The 15,070-nt window shown below is 40.8% G+C and overlaps 1 protein-coding gene across 4 annotated transcripts in view; it reads right to left on the reverse strand.

Moving 5' to 3' along the window:
* Nucleotides 1-15,070, reverse strand: part of FAM107A (family with sequence similarity 107 member A) — a 167,489-nt gene that overhangs the window by 20,088 nt on the left and 132,331 nt on the right. For 2 of the 4 annotated variants that reach the window (XM_075183302.1, XM_075183304.1), the window contains one exon: nt 13,066-14,293. The exons of the other annotated variants lie outside the window; for them this stretch is intronic. In XM_075183302.1, coding sequence (XP_075039403.1) covers nt 14,180-14,293 — 114 coding nt within the window. In that variant the 3' untranslated portion in view covers nt 13,066-14,179. Of the gene's footprint in view, nt 1-13,065; nt 14,294-15,070 lie in introns of those variants that run through there. 4 annotated transcript variants of the gene reach the window in all.

Raw genomic sequence — 15,070 nt, forward strand, 5'->3', positions numbered from 1 at the left:
CATGCCTTTGTCTTATTTGGAAGCCTCTTACCTGTTTTTTTATCTCCCTCTCAGAATAGCGAGAAGAGAAATTAATTAGAAAAATGTATCAGACTTTGAATTAAGCTTGTTTTTAAATGCATAAATGTTTTAAAATATTTTTTATTTTTTAAATACACTTTATTGCCACAATATTTTTTTTTGCTTATCACCCCGAACATTCTCTTAATAATGAATATGCCCCGAAGTGTCATCTATTTCAGTGATGTCACTAGTCCTAGTGTATCAATACGACAATATCAATGCCTCATATTATGTGTAGGCCAAGGGGTACACTTGAGTGAAAACATAAAAGACTATCTAAATATAGTAAAGGATTGATGAAAAAATACTTTATTACAAGCCACCAGTGAAAAAGGAGATACAAACATATAGATTTATTTTTTGTATTCAAGCTTAAGTTAAAATTTCACGCTCACGAGAGTTTAACAAATATATTAATGGTACATATGGCAGGAAAATCATATGCATATTTAAATACTGTTAATATTGGGCAAGACACATTTATATGATGTGCAAAAGATGATCATTTCGTACTACCTGAAGTATCATTATATGAGCACATAAGCATTGAGTAACATTTTTCTATTGTTGGTTTATCACAATTAACTGTGAAAGTGGAAGGTTTCCTATTATCACTATTTCACTAGTTCACTAATTGTGAAATGCTGATAATAGCTTAAAGGGCCACTACATGTAAATACCAGTTCATCCAATATAAAAAGCAATATTATACGATTACCACTGTAGCAAACCTTCCACAAATCATGGCAATTAGCTGCATGCTATTACCATATGTTATCAGCAGGCACACACATTTTCCCTGGAGAGTCTTATAAAAAAATATATGTCCCCACCTTCCCACCATTTTGTCAGAGTTCCTCAGTTCTTGTCTTAAGCAGCTAATATGTTTGCATATGTATTTGTGAATGTAGCTCATTTGAATAAATTAAACACTTTTTTTGTTAATGTGGTCCTATAACCCTCCCACCGGAGACCCAGGGGCTGCCATATGTAGCTGTTTATCTGTAACAATACCGCCAAATTAATTTTGCCAACCACCGTTAACTGGTGGCGGAGGAGGTGTGTAAGCGGGAGGTCCAATCACAATATTTGGCTAATATTTGAAAGCGCTCTGCTTGGTTCTAAGAAGAGCAAAGTGGGGTCCAGTTCTGAGCAGTCAATGCACAGTACCGTTCATGTCCAGATCAGCTTGGAGGCCCCGGGAGGCAACATTGGCGATGTACTGTTCTGTTTTTTAGCATGTACACTGCTTTCAAAAACATAAAGAAAACTCTCCCTAGTTCATGTTTGTTTTGCCATAGCCACCCACTGTGCAATGAGACTCATGCTTTATTAGTCATTAGCAAAGTGCTCTTTAACACAGAATAACTCACGGCTGGGATTATAGTATGATGCTATGTACACAAATATGGTGTAATCCATGGTAACCAATCAATTATTTGCTTTCAATCTACAACCCGTGCAAGATAAAAGACAAAATCTGATTGGTAGGTATGGGTCATAACACAATTGTGCTCATTACATTGTATTATTATAGCATAGGCAAACCGAGGGGGGGGGGTCCTAGTGCCTGGAACCCCCCCCCCCCCAGCCTGGGGCACTGTATAATTGAGGTGGCTGGACCCTGCTCTTGCTTCACACAGCTCTGCTTGAAAAGGGAAAGCTGAGTGCACCTAACAGTAGTGGACGCACCATTGCCCAAGTATATTATGAGGATAGGAAGAGTTGAAGAGCAGCCAAGCACTGTCTAAAATTATAGCCACGCCCCCATGCATGCTGGTAACGCCCACTGGTGGCATGGTGTGGAAACCAACCTCTACAAATCCTGCATTTGCCCCTGTATAGCTGCAACTACTGTCATAGCTGGATCATTTACGAGGAAATCTAGGCTATGGCCTAGGGCACTGAGTGGCCCAGAGTACCCTAACCCAATTTTATGTTTTTTTTAACCAATGAGTATGGGGGGCGCTGGGTCAGAGGGCCCAAACCAGTATGTTGCCTAGAGCACCAAGGAGTCTTAATTCGGCTCTACCTACTGAAAACTTTACTAGTATGCTTCTCTCCCTAGCCAGAGCCCAGATAAAGCCGTTTGAACAGGGGCTCTGTCGGCCATCTTGATTGCAACATGTAGATGAATCTTTTGCTCACACTCTTCCCCCCAAGCTTTCAGCCAGGGCTGTGAGAGGAATGGAGGGAGGAGCACGCTAGTAACAATTTTTCAGTAGCCGATAGTGAACCTTAAACAAGAACTCCATATACATTTTATATTTAATGGCTTAGCCCCCTTGCCCCTGGAACTGTCCAATCAATGCTATCAAAACACTTCGGTAACAGCTGTACCTACTGAACCCTCTCCAAAGTGACGAGTCCGGGAGAACGGATCGGTACCAGCAGCGGCAGTGTGAGTAACCTTGGAAGTGTGGTGGTGCTTGATGCAAGACCAGGGGTTCTGCTACTTGTGGTCCAAGAGGATTATAGCTAAAATAAATAATTTAACTGGACATTTTATTTAAATACATTCTTATATTTCTTTATTTCTTAATATACCAGTGGTACCATACAAGGCAGACATATTAAGGGAAATTACAAAAAATACATTGTTACTCTTAAAAAGTGCAGTTTAACCACAAGGTTTATGAAGGTGTGAGCCCTTAACCACAGATAATTCTTCATTTATAAGCAAAAACAAAAAAGGCATATAAGATCTGAACATACTGTACATGATATTGGCTGTTGGTCCAATGACAACCGCATGATGAAGATAATGCCCGTACATAATGTTATACAGTGTGTACCAATAAATGTCTTCCTCTCTGTACTAGATTGTTTGCGTTTTGTGAAAATGTGCATCAGTAGATGTCCCCTGGAAAGGGTTAACTTTTAAAATCCTTAACAATATCACATAAGTTGGCTTTCATTACTACAACTGAAATATTGACAATAGCATTATGTAGCATAAGAACATAGGAGTAAGTAATAATTATCATGAAACTGAGTAACATAAAACACTATTACACCGTAGATCTCTAGCCCTAAAACCCCCCCAAAACAAAACGAATAATCAACAAAACAAAAACAAACAATATAAAAGTACACAGGTACAAAAAGAACTTGTTGCTTAACATAGTTAATAATATTACAAGATCGATCATTAAACCAAAACCGCACCACAATATTCACAATAACAATAGTAGTAGTAAATTATATTGCAATCATTATCCTTTCATTCCCAATAGAATCTACATAGCTAATAAACAAAGAAAATCCAATCACCATTTAAGCTGACCATAAGTAATACAATAAAATATTGTGCAGAGCGGATAACAAAATATAGTTCTGGAGGACAAATACTGTTAATGATCATGGGTAAAATACAATATTACCTGACCAATACATTATGGTGAAGATAGTCTTTCCAAATTAAAAATGTAGCAGTGCATACTTTTGATGTTGTTTCTTAAATTAATATGTTTGGATGTTTGTTTAAAGATCTGTTTAATACATAGAAAAGCAGTAGTGTAATTTCTGCCAGATGTGCAATTATGAATGTAACCAGTAGATGGCAGCACAACTAAACACAGCAATGAATACATACGACTTAAAATACGAAGTGCACTGACTGCGCGCCACAGAATGTTTCGGTTTTGCACCTTTGTACCTAGATGCACTCCAAGGTGCCCACCTGTGCTCCGCTCTAGAGACAAGTACTCAACTAGAATTGTGTCTAGAAAAAACTCAAGAAACGCACTGTGCAAAAGTCACATCAAGTCCAACTTCCAACCACTTTAGAACCAATCAATTTCAGTAAATTCGTCTTTTCTGTACTTTTCCTAAAATACTGCTCGGTTTAGCCTCTTTCATGGCTTAAGTTAATCATGTGAGGGGACATCATGACTGTTTTTATTACATGTGGCACTTTTACATGTTTAAAGCTTTTGTATATTAGATAAAATATGCCTAAAAATGCGCTTCTCTGACGAAGTTCAACTTTAAGGTGCAAAATGCGTCAAAAGTAAAGGATTAGACCCAGGGCCGGATGAAGGGAATGGAGGCCCCTGGGCTAAGGGGGCCTCCATTCCCCAGTGAGGCCCCCAATGTGAGCTGCCTGCCGCCCCCCGCGAGGCCCCCCCCACGCGCTTACCTGTCAGTGCAGTCCTCCTTCCACGGCGCGCTGTAAGCTCCGAGATCTCCTCAGTAAGCAGATTTTCTGAGCGCCGGGGACGGATGACTGCACTGACAGTGCTCAGCAGCATTGATTGGGCTGGAGGCGCCCCCGGACCGATCAATAATGCTGCTGAGGACTTTGAAGGGCCCCCTGGATGCCCGAGGCCCCTGGGCTATAGCCCAGTTAGACTTCGGGTTAATCCGGCCCTGATTAGTCCTGAGGGAAAAACTTAAGTCCTTTAGTGGAATGGAAATGGTTGTGCGCTTTTCCACACAGCAAGAAACGCCCCTCAAAATAATCTTGCTACACAAATGGAACCTTGATTTTGCATTGCTCCATAATATTAGGCGCACTGAGACCGCTTACTCTGTACTTCGCAAGGAACACTTTCAACCACACAACTTCTCCCATGGACCGATGCAAACTTGTATACCATGGCAAATGTTGCCGTTTTACTCCGCAAACCAGTGTGCTTTGGTGTAAAACTAGGCACCCCAGCTCCACATGGGGGCGCCCAACGCCACAGTCGTTACACATTCAAAATAAACTCAAAAGTATTTCAGCAGTATAAGTGTTAATAGAAATGTAGAACATTTTACTTCATTACCTAAGGACATGATTGGAATATACTGGATTATTGTAAGTGAATATCCACTTTCAGTGAAAATGTATTTTAGTATTTACAACGCCAATCGAAATTTTTTAATAATATGTTATTAAAATACATAGGGGCTCATGTTAAGTTGAACGCAAATTGCGTTTCTGGCATGTAATGCATGTTATACCCCAGAAATGCAATTTGCGTTCAACTGAACATGAGCCCCATAATGTTTAGAGGACACTTTTGCGTCTTCTTTTCACAACAGACTTATCAGTCCTCAGCTCCATGGTGGAATTATCAGCCACCTAAGACTGACCAAAAAATAAATACAATGAGGAAGAGGTTAGTGTCAAACAATGGACACTGAAAGCAGAAAGCTCAGTCAGATCTTCTAAACTGTTAGGCTGGGTACACACTTCAGAAAATTTCTCCCGATGCGATATATCTGTAATGATTTTACCAACAACTGAAAATCCCGATCAGCAGCCGATTCCTGTGTACACACTATACACGTTTTACATGATTTACATTCAGATCTGTGATCTTCATATGTCATAACCATCGGCTGAAAAGATCGTGACTCTGTAAACACTATGGAGATCTGCCTACACAAGCTGGTTGTGAGTGCTTACACACTGCAGAATTTGCCCGACGTTGTTCCATCGTTTATAGAGATTTTTAGTCCGTTTATAAAATCAAATCAAACGATACGATGTGCTTGAAGCGATAAAACATGATTGTGCGAGCGTACACACTAATGCTATGCCGGAACTAGCTGTCGTTTATCGTGTGCAAAACCTGTAGCGTGTACCCTGCTTAAGTATTTCCAATAACATTGTTTTTGAAAGCATTCCGGGACGGAGCGGTATGTTTAACTGAGGTTGAAAATTCAGCTGATAAGCTGACGTCTAAAAAATGCCAAGAAAGTTATGAAATGCTAGATTTCTCATGACATCAATTTCATGTGTACAATTTTGATCTGAGATAAACATAAATTCATTAAATGCTGCTGGACATTCTAAGGGTGAAAGCACACTGGCCATCAGATCTATGTTCTGTTCAATAACAGTAGAATGGAACGAAATGTGACTCAAACGTAACTTTAAAAATGGAAGATAGTTGTTCCCTACACACAGAACTTTAAAAGTACATCATGGGCTCCAATGGTGATGCTCAGGGCCGCCGAGAGGGGGGGGGAGCGGGTACAGTTTACCCGGGCCCGGCCATGCCAGGGGGCCCGGGCCGGGCCCTCGCTGCTAATTAAATTTATTTTTATTTTTTTATTATTTTTCTCTGTTGCGCTATTTTTTTTAAAACTTTTTTTATTTATTTTTCCCGCGGGGGGGGGGGGGGGGGGGGGGTTCATGGGAGCTGGAAGAAAAAAAAATAAAAATAAAAAATACTCACGTGATCGCGCGGCGCCGTGTCCCTCCTCTCCTCCATTCACACTGACTGCTGGGCGTGACGTCATCAAGTCACGCCTGTCAGTCAGTGAGGAGCGCCGCAGCCAGCAGGAAGAAAGAAGACAGAAGAGGAGACAGAAGAGCAGAAAAGAAAAGAAAGAAGTTGACAAAAGGTAAGTAAAGAAACGGAGAGGCAAGGGGAGGAAAACAGGGAGGGACAGTACTATAAAGAAAGGGGACAGAGAAACAGAGGAGGAAAAAAAGGAGAGAGCCACAGAGTAATAAAAAAAAAAGTGGGAGAGAGGAACAGAGGAGGAAAAAAAGGAGAGAGCCACAGGGGAATAAAAAAAAATTGGGGAGAGAGGAACAGAGGAGGGAAAAAAAGTGGGAGAGAGGAACAGAGGAGGAAAAAAAAGTGGGAGAGAGGAACAGAGGAGGAAAAAAAAGTGGGAGAGAGGAACAGAGGAGGAAAAAAAGGAGAGAGCCACAGGGGAATAAAAAAAAATTGGGGAGAGAGGAACAGAGGAGGGAAAAAAAGTGGGAGAGAGGAACAGAGGAGGAAAAAAAAGTGGGAGAGAGGAACAGAGGAGGAAAAAAAGGAGAGAGCCACAGGGTAATAAAAAAAAATTGGGGAGAGAGGAACAGAGGAGGGAAAAAAAGTGGGAGAGAGGAACAGAGGAGGAAAAAAAAGTGGGAGAGAGGAACAGAGGAGGAAAAAAAAGTGGGAGAGAGGAACAGAGGAGGAAAAAAAGGAGAGAGCCACAGGGGAATAAAAAAAAATTGGGGAGAGAGGAACAGAGGAGGGAAAAAAAGTGGGAGAGAGGAACAGAGGAGGAAAAAAAAGTGGGAGAGAGGAACAGAGGAGGAAAAAAAGGAGAGAGCCACAGGGTAATAAAAAAAAATTGGGGAGAGAGGAACAGAGGACGGAAAAAAAGTGGGAGAGAGGAACAGAGGAGGAAAAAAAAGTGGGAGAGAGGAACAGAGGAGGAAAAAAAGGAGAGAGCCACAGGGTAATAAAAAAAAATTGGGGAGAGAGGAACAGAGGACGGAAAAAAAGTGGGAGAGAGGAACAGAGGAGGAAAAAAAAGTGGGAGAGAGGAACAGAGGAGGAAAAAAAGGAGAGAGCCACAGGGGAATAAAAAAAAATTGGGGAGAGAGGAACAGAGGAGGGAAAAAAAGTGGGAGAGAGGAACAGAGGAGGAAAAAAAGGAGAGAGCCACAGGGGAATAAAAAAAAATTGGGGAGAGAGGAACAGAGGAGGGAAAAAAAGTGGGAGAGAGGAACAGAGGAGGAAAAAAAAGTGGGAGAGAGGAACAGAGGAGGAAAAAAAGGAGAGAGCCACAGGGTAATAAAAAAAAATTGGGGAGAGAGGAACAGAGGACGGAAAAAAAGTGGGAGAGAGGAACAGAGGAGGAAAAAAAAGTGGGAGAGAGGAACAGAGGAGGAAAAAAAGGAGAGAGCCACAGGGGAATAAAAAAAAATTGGGGAGAGAGGAACAGAGGAGGGAAAAAAAGTGGGAGAGAGGAACAGAGGAGGAAAAAAAGGAGAGAGCCACAGAGGAATAAAAAAAAATTGGGGAGAGAGGAACAGAGGAGGGAAAAAAAGTGGGAGAGAGGAACAGAGGAGGGAAAAAAAGTGGGAGAGAGGAACAGAGGAGGAAAAAAAAGTGGGAGAGAGGAACAGAGGAGGAAAAAAAAGTGGGAGAGAGGAACAGAGGAGGAAAAAAGTGGGAGAGAGGAACAGAGGAATAAAAAAAGTGGGAGAGAGGCACAAAGTAAAAAAGAAGGGGGAAAAGCAGCATGGAGGTCGCAGTGTGAGCATAAGGGGGTACAGTGTAGTTGTGATGAAGGGGCACAGTATTGTGTGTGTGATGGCACAGGGGGCTTGTTGCAATGTAGTGTGTGTGAGGTAGGTGGCGGCTAATTAATGGGCGCTATTTTGTTTGTAGGGTGATGGTGAGGCAATTTAATAGTAGGGACTATTAATTTAAGATGGGGTGGTTTGGGGGCTATTGAATGTTGGGGTGAGTTTAGGGAGAATGAGGTCTATTTATTAAATGTGACTATGAATTATTTAATGGCAGTGATGGTTGCGGGAAATAGGTATTGCTGGGGCTGTTTGCAGGAAGGGAAATAGGTTTATTTATTAAATGTAAATAGTATTATTTTAATGTTGGGGCTGGAGGAAGGCCTAATTATTAATCGTGGGTGCTATTGATTTAACGCCGGGGCTGGCTGTAATTTTCTAAATGTAGCCATTTTTTTTTCAAAATAGGTCCTTCAACATTTCTGGATCCGGACAAGCCACAACTAAAGAAACCAGCAGCCACAGGTGGAGAAAGTGAGAAGAACAGGTAGGAGAGAGCAGCACAGTGTGTGAAATGTTGTGATTCTAGTAGGGACAATACCAATTTTTGGTGAATGTTGTGCCCAATGTAAGGTGTAGGCCAAGACTGAACTGTTTGTGTACACACTGCATTGTTTGTATACTACACTGTGGTGGTAGATGTCCTGAAAGTCAGGAGTGCTTGAACATATGTGACGCTCCGGCGAATTGAGAGCCTAGTGGTTTTTATGTTAGCCACGCCCCAATGGCACGTTTGCCACGCCCCAAAATGCATGACCACACCTCCCAAAATTTTTGCACCGCCGTTTGGCTAGCTACGCCCCTGAATGCATGACCATACATATAATTTTTTTTGCGCCGCCATAAGGCGGCGCAAAAAAATTTGGGGGTTTATCTGACTATGAGGGGGGCCTAGGGCCACTTATGTGGCCACTCGAGACAATAGCGAATGCTCGATGGAGCATGGCTGGTAAAAAAATACTGCAAGAGGCGTCTATGCCCTGCTGATAATTCACTCTGCATTGCCCTGAGTGGCCGTTTACATGTGATCACCATAGGGACCTATGATCCCATTTTAAAGTTCTCTTTGAGCTGCATTCTGTTCAGTTCAATGCGAGTTGAACAAAACGCAGATCAAGCGCAGGGACAACGTGGTGTTAGGGTCTATCAGCTATTAATAATTTTCATACGTGACTTGGGGCTAGATTTACTAAACTGCGGGTGGAGATGTTGCCTATAGCAACCAATCAGATTCTAGCTGCCATTTATTTAGTGCATTCTACAACATGACAGCTAGACTCTGATTGGTTGCTATAGGCAACACCTCCACTTTTTCAAACCCACAGTTTAGTAACCATACCCCTTGGTCTGCGATATGTAGCCAGTGAAACTAGCGGCTCCCAACAGATTTCATTTAATCAATTATTAACAGTAAACTAGAAGTAAAAATGTAATACGTGTTGTTTAATGTTAAATTAACTTGCCTTATTTTAAGGAAAATCCAAAGTTAATATGATGATTACCATTTAAGTCTACCCCCCAAAATTTATATAGAGAGAAAAGAAAACAAGCCACAGATCTGTCGCTAGATAAATCTTTACAAAATGTTCCTGTCAAAATCTGGCAATAAGGCACCTACGTTAAAATAATTTTTTCTTCTAATATGCATCAACCATCGTGTCCAATGAGATATAAAAATAAACTTATTTTGAAAGTTTCAGCCAATATTATACAGTGAAACCTCACAGCAGCCTATTGTGGTTTCTCAAGTTGCTCCATGTTAACCTTATGGCTGACGTTTTACCTTTGAGAAGTATTGATTTGTTAGCAGTGGGAATTAGAAACCTATTTTCAGAAATGCCAAGCCAATATAACGAGAGAAGTGATGGAATATAATACAATTACACTGAACGTTATCTATAGGTTATGTTCTTTTCTGAAGGAGGATATTTTATAGGTAAATAATATAATACGGATGCACCCAATCCAGGATTCAATTTTGGATTCAGCCAGATCCCAAGGATATGGGGCCTGATTCATTAAGGATCTTAACTTAAGAAACTTCTTATTTCAGTCTCCTGGACAAAACCATGTTACAATGCAAGGGGTGCAAATTAGTATTCTGTTTTGCACATAAGTTAAATACTGACTGTTTTTTCATGTAGCACACAAATATCAACTTTAAATTTCAGTGTACAAATAAGCTATCAAGTATCTGTGTGCTACTTGATAAAACAGTCAGTATTTAACTTATGTGCAAAACAGAATACTAATTTGCACCCCTTGCATTGTAACATGGTTTTGTCCAGGAGACTGAAATAAGAAGTTTCTTAAGTTAAGATCCTTAATGAATCAGGCCCAGATGGTGATTTAAATCCTGCACAATAGAATTATTACATCCATGGGCTAAAATTAACAAAATGTAACATTTAGGATGTTCCTGTTTATGTCTGGTATGAAAATGATGATTTGTCTATGGTTTAGCAGAATCTTTTAGAATAAGGGTTCAATATTTAGTCTAATTCTAAAGTATGCCTTTAGTGTATGCCTTATAAATGGACTAATCCCCATATGTTTCATAGTTAGTCAGATAATGGGAAATGTTAACCTTATCCAGATATTCTGGGAAATGTGTTAATAATGAAGACAAAAAGTTTGGTTTTCACAATAGGGGAGCTGCAGTTTAATCTTGTTTTAGGGTAGGTGCCTGTTGGGGGTTGTCTAATGTACCTCTCTTTCTGCCAGACACTAATTAGAACTTTCAATATAAACAATGTAAAAGCCACATTATTTGCTCATTTAGTCCCAATACTCATCTCTGCCCAAAATTTGTTCTAAATCTGGACACACATTCTGCAAAATTGGGCAATTGGTGTAACTCAAAAACAAGCACAATGCCTGATAGTGATACATTTGGTTTGGTTTGGAAGATTAGCTCTATCAGACTGGTTGAGAATAATATTTTGGTGGGTCCCTCTCCCGGGAATCCCTCCATTCTCAGTATTTAGAAGGGTCCTGACACTTGCATAGAACCAGGATCTTTGCCTTTATTAACACAAAGCTAATGTACAATATCCCATAACAACCAGTCAGCAATTGGCTGAGATCGATCAAGTGCAATTTACACAAGAGAAAGAAACTGTATGATTGGTTATTTGGGGCTCTTGGATATTTGTTAGTAACTAACCCCCAATATGGTGTTATTTAAAGACAAATTCCACGTTTAATTCTGGATGGAAATTCAATAAGTTCTGCTGTCATACAGAATAATACTAACCTGGGTACTGGTGTTTCTCTTGACTTTGCGCCCTCTAGTGGCCCAGAAATGATCTCCATCTAACTCAAGCATTGCTCCACCATTAGAACACTCTTTGTGATTGGTTGACCCCAGGTAAGAAATATCAATTTAGGCAACACACCTGTATAAAGCAAAATATTTCTACAAGCTCTTACTTTTATTTTTCAATAAATCTGACATTACTTGAGGATTTGTGAGTACGGGCTGCCACCTTCGATTCAAAAGAATCTTATTTAAGATGTAACCCCGCATTTGTGTTGATTCATTGTATTTGAACCCTAAGTAAGCAGCATTTTGTATTAAAGCATCATTTATTGAATTCCACCAAAAGCTTAAGTTTGCATTGAGTTATCCTTTGTCTTTATAATTACCTTTGAATCCCAATAATTACAATATTTCAGTAGTTGAATAAAGTCTGTCTGTAAGTATCTGGCATACAATTCTGAAGATAAAGCTACAATCATCCCATTAATACATAAAGTGCAATTTAGTATTTCAATGTCACAACCGGGCAAAATCAAGATATTAAAGGTCCAGTTTACTTCGTTAAAAAAATACTTTCTGATGTCTTTAATAAACTGTGGTGCAAATACTATATCTCTATTGATTTATTTTGATTAGAAGACTACATACAAAAATAGCCGGCATCACAGAGACACCAAAATAAATATATGTTCTATTTAATTGCACAGGAGTAAACCAAAATGTGATCGGGCCCTACTGTTAAAGGGGAAGGATCATTAAATGAAGCTCACTGTTGAGTGTTTTGATGGTACTGTCAATGCTAGGAGTGCTATGATTAGACGGCTGCATTTTTGCTGCACCAATGACGGCACTCCTATTGATTAACAAGGTCAGGGGCGCACGCAGGATTTTTAAGGGGGGGTTTCTACCCCCCACCAAAAAAATAAGAAAAGCGAGAGCTGCTGCGCGTGCGCCAGCACATGCCCAGCAGCTCCATTTCGGCAGCACTGTACTATACAGCAGACGCGGCGCTGTCAAGGAAGCATCCGCGGTGGTGCTGTATACAATATTCTTTGGTGCTGTCAAAGAAGCGTCCGCGGCGGTGCTGTATACAATACAGCACCGCCGCGGACGCTTCTTTGACAGCGCCGCGGCTGCTGTATAGTACAGTGCCGCTATGTAGGGGCACTTCTTTAGCGGAGGGAAGGGGTTTCTGGAGACCCAGAAACCCCCGCCTGCGTGCGCCCCTGATGGTGTTAGGGAAATTACAGTATGTTTGGTTGCCATACAATGCAAGAAATCTACTCACAGTATGCCATGTTATTAAGCCCCATAACGTGTTGCAGTTCAGATGCAAGAGTGGAGAGATTTCATACAGAAACAGTGGTACAAAACTTTGTCATTGAACTCCTTCGTTCTCCCAAAAAGGGAGTGTGAAATGTATATACAGAATAGCTCTGACTGGAAGTCAAGAGATGACACAATGTGGTCATGGGTTGGGGGTGGGGTGGTACAGGCCATTGAAAGGGGCACACTTGCCACAATTCAATGTTTATGCAAAACATCAAATCCGCCTGGTAGCTTCAACGAACTGTGAGGACAACACCCTCTTAGGCGGCTAAAAATGCATTTGCTGACAAAGTTTGTACAATTCATTCATTATTCCCTGTTCCACGTGATAGAAAGAGATCATGTGACCTCCTTGCGCTCAAACATATACAAGGGAACTGTGTTAGAAATCTTGGAATTGTTTGCACTGTGTGAACAGAACTTATTTTTATTGAATTGGGGAAGATTTGCTCTACTTGAATATATCTACTCACAGTAACTTCAAAATGGCCTTTACTGCATTATTAGACCTTTAAATATTCTGTTTACCTAAGCAAAAGAGATGCTAATCTAGGGCAGAAGATTAATGCACAATGGGCAGTGAGATAACTTTGTTATGGTATATAGTAGCTCTATAATGTTTAACGTGTGATGATCCATTCCCTTTACTGATATTTATTCGTTTTATATCATTAAGGCTTGATTACATACTGGCTTTATCAATGCCTGAGAAATCCTCCAGTGTACATCCCAAATTAAATTCAGCAACATCCAGTCATAGTATGACTTTAGGAAACCATATTAGACTTCCATACTGCTTGTTCTTGTACTAGTCACCTGCAAGGTTAAGAATGAGTACGCTTATTCACTAATACACTAAGATCCTGTGGTTGTTTTATGCAGGTAATACCACATTGTACTAATATGGTAATAGGAATGTACTAATCATGGGCTGGTAACCTTACAGCAAAGATGCTTTGTCTGGTCATGTGATACCTCACATGGCCGTTACAGATGATTGCGCAACACTCAAAGTACGTATCTTGGTATATGACGTACAGAACATGTATGCAGTAAATCCAGCCTACGGAAATGTATGTGTTTTGTTTCCCAGGCTCTGTACCAGGTGTCCCCATCACAGCTGTCACTGGATTTACAGCACACAGATTTCAGTGATCACCTACAAAGCAGCTGATGTCTCTCCATTGCTGAGGCACATGGAAAGTGAGGACAACACATTAGCTCAGCCATGAATCTCCGCAGCCATGTGCAGTTGTGTGAGGATATTGCCATTGGTGTTAGGGCTAAGCATCATGTACTAAACACTGTGGCAGGTAAGTACAGAGCGTTATATCACTTCTGTGGATACAATCTCGTGGGTGTTTTTGCAGTTGGGATAAGGGATCGTTCCTTGCAAAAAAACACATCTGTAATGTTAGCCAAGTACACAATTGCCCAGGTGCCGTCAGACATCCAGCTTCACATAGAATTGAATTCCCGGTTGGCAAATTTTACACTACTCTCTCGTCGCTCGGAAGAGTCGTTCTTCTTCTCAGGTTTTCTTTCACTTTTATAAACTCTGGCGCATGACCCTCTTCTTTAGGCTCCTGCTCCTCTTTTTCAAGCTGGTCAAAACAAGAAACAATAAAATTAACTCAAAGCAAACCTCATACCTTGTAGGGACTTATCTAGTCCAACAATACAGAATAAGTCATGTGACACAGGTGAGCAGAGTTTATTGAGTACACGAAGTTCACATAGATCAGCTGCCCCGGGGTGAAGATACAGGAGGCAATTTATGGATCATTAAACTGCCAGTGTAAATTCAGCTCCGTTTCCACCACGCGTATGGTTTTGCGCAAATGCGCCGATATTTCCCAAAAGAGCGTGAGTTTACAGAACAAAAGGGTAACATTTGTTGAGGAACAGCAGCTTGCACAGGCCAAGCGCCACGTGTTCTATTTCATGATTAATAGCTATAAATGAGGCTAAACTGAGCAGCACTTAAAGGGCTGATAAAGTGGGAGGAGTTTAAGCTTTTTTGTGATGTTTGCACTTTCGCCCAGGGCACCTCTTCATGTATTTCCACCACTCTGCACACACAGATGCACTTGTAGTTTGTGGAGAGTGGAGGGTAGGCGGCACCTTGATGCGCTTTGTGTGGACTTACAATGCACCTTGTAAATGACTTTTAATTTGTGAATTGTTAAGAGTCCCTTATTGGTCTGCCCAAAGCACATCAAGGTCCACCCCTTTCAAGAAATTAAACTATTCCATTTTCTCCTATAACAGGGCTCGGTCCAGACTTATATATGACTTACATGAATTGTGAGTGGACATTGGTCCTGTTTTATCAGTGTCACATTTGTGTGAAGCTTGTTAGTTACCGACTTTCTCGTAGT

Source organism: Mixophyes fleayi, chromosome 8, assembly GCF_038048845.1.
Source record: "Mixophyes fleayi isolate aMixFle1 chromosome 8, aMixFle1.hap1, whole genome shotgun sequence".
Classification (NCBI taxonomy): Eukaryota; Metazoa; Chordata; class Amphibia; order Anura; family Limnodynastidae; genus Mixophyes; species Mixophyes fleayi.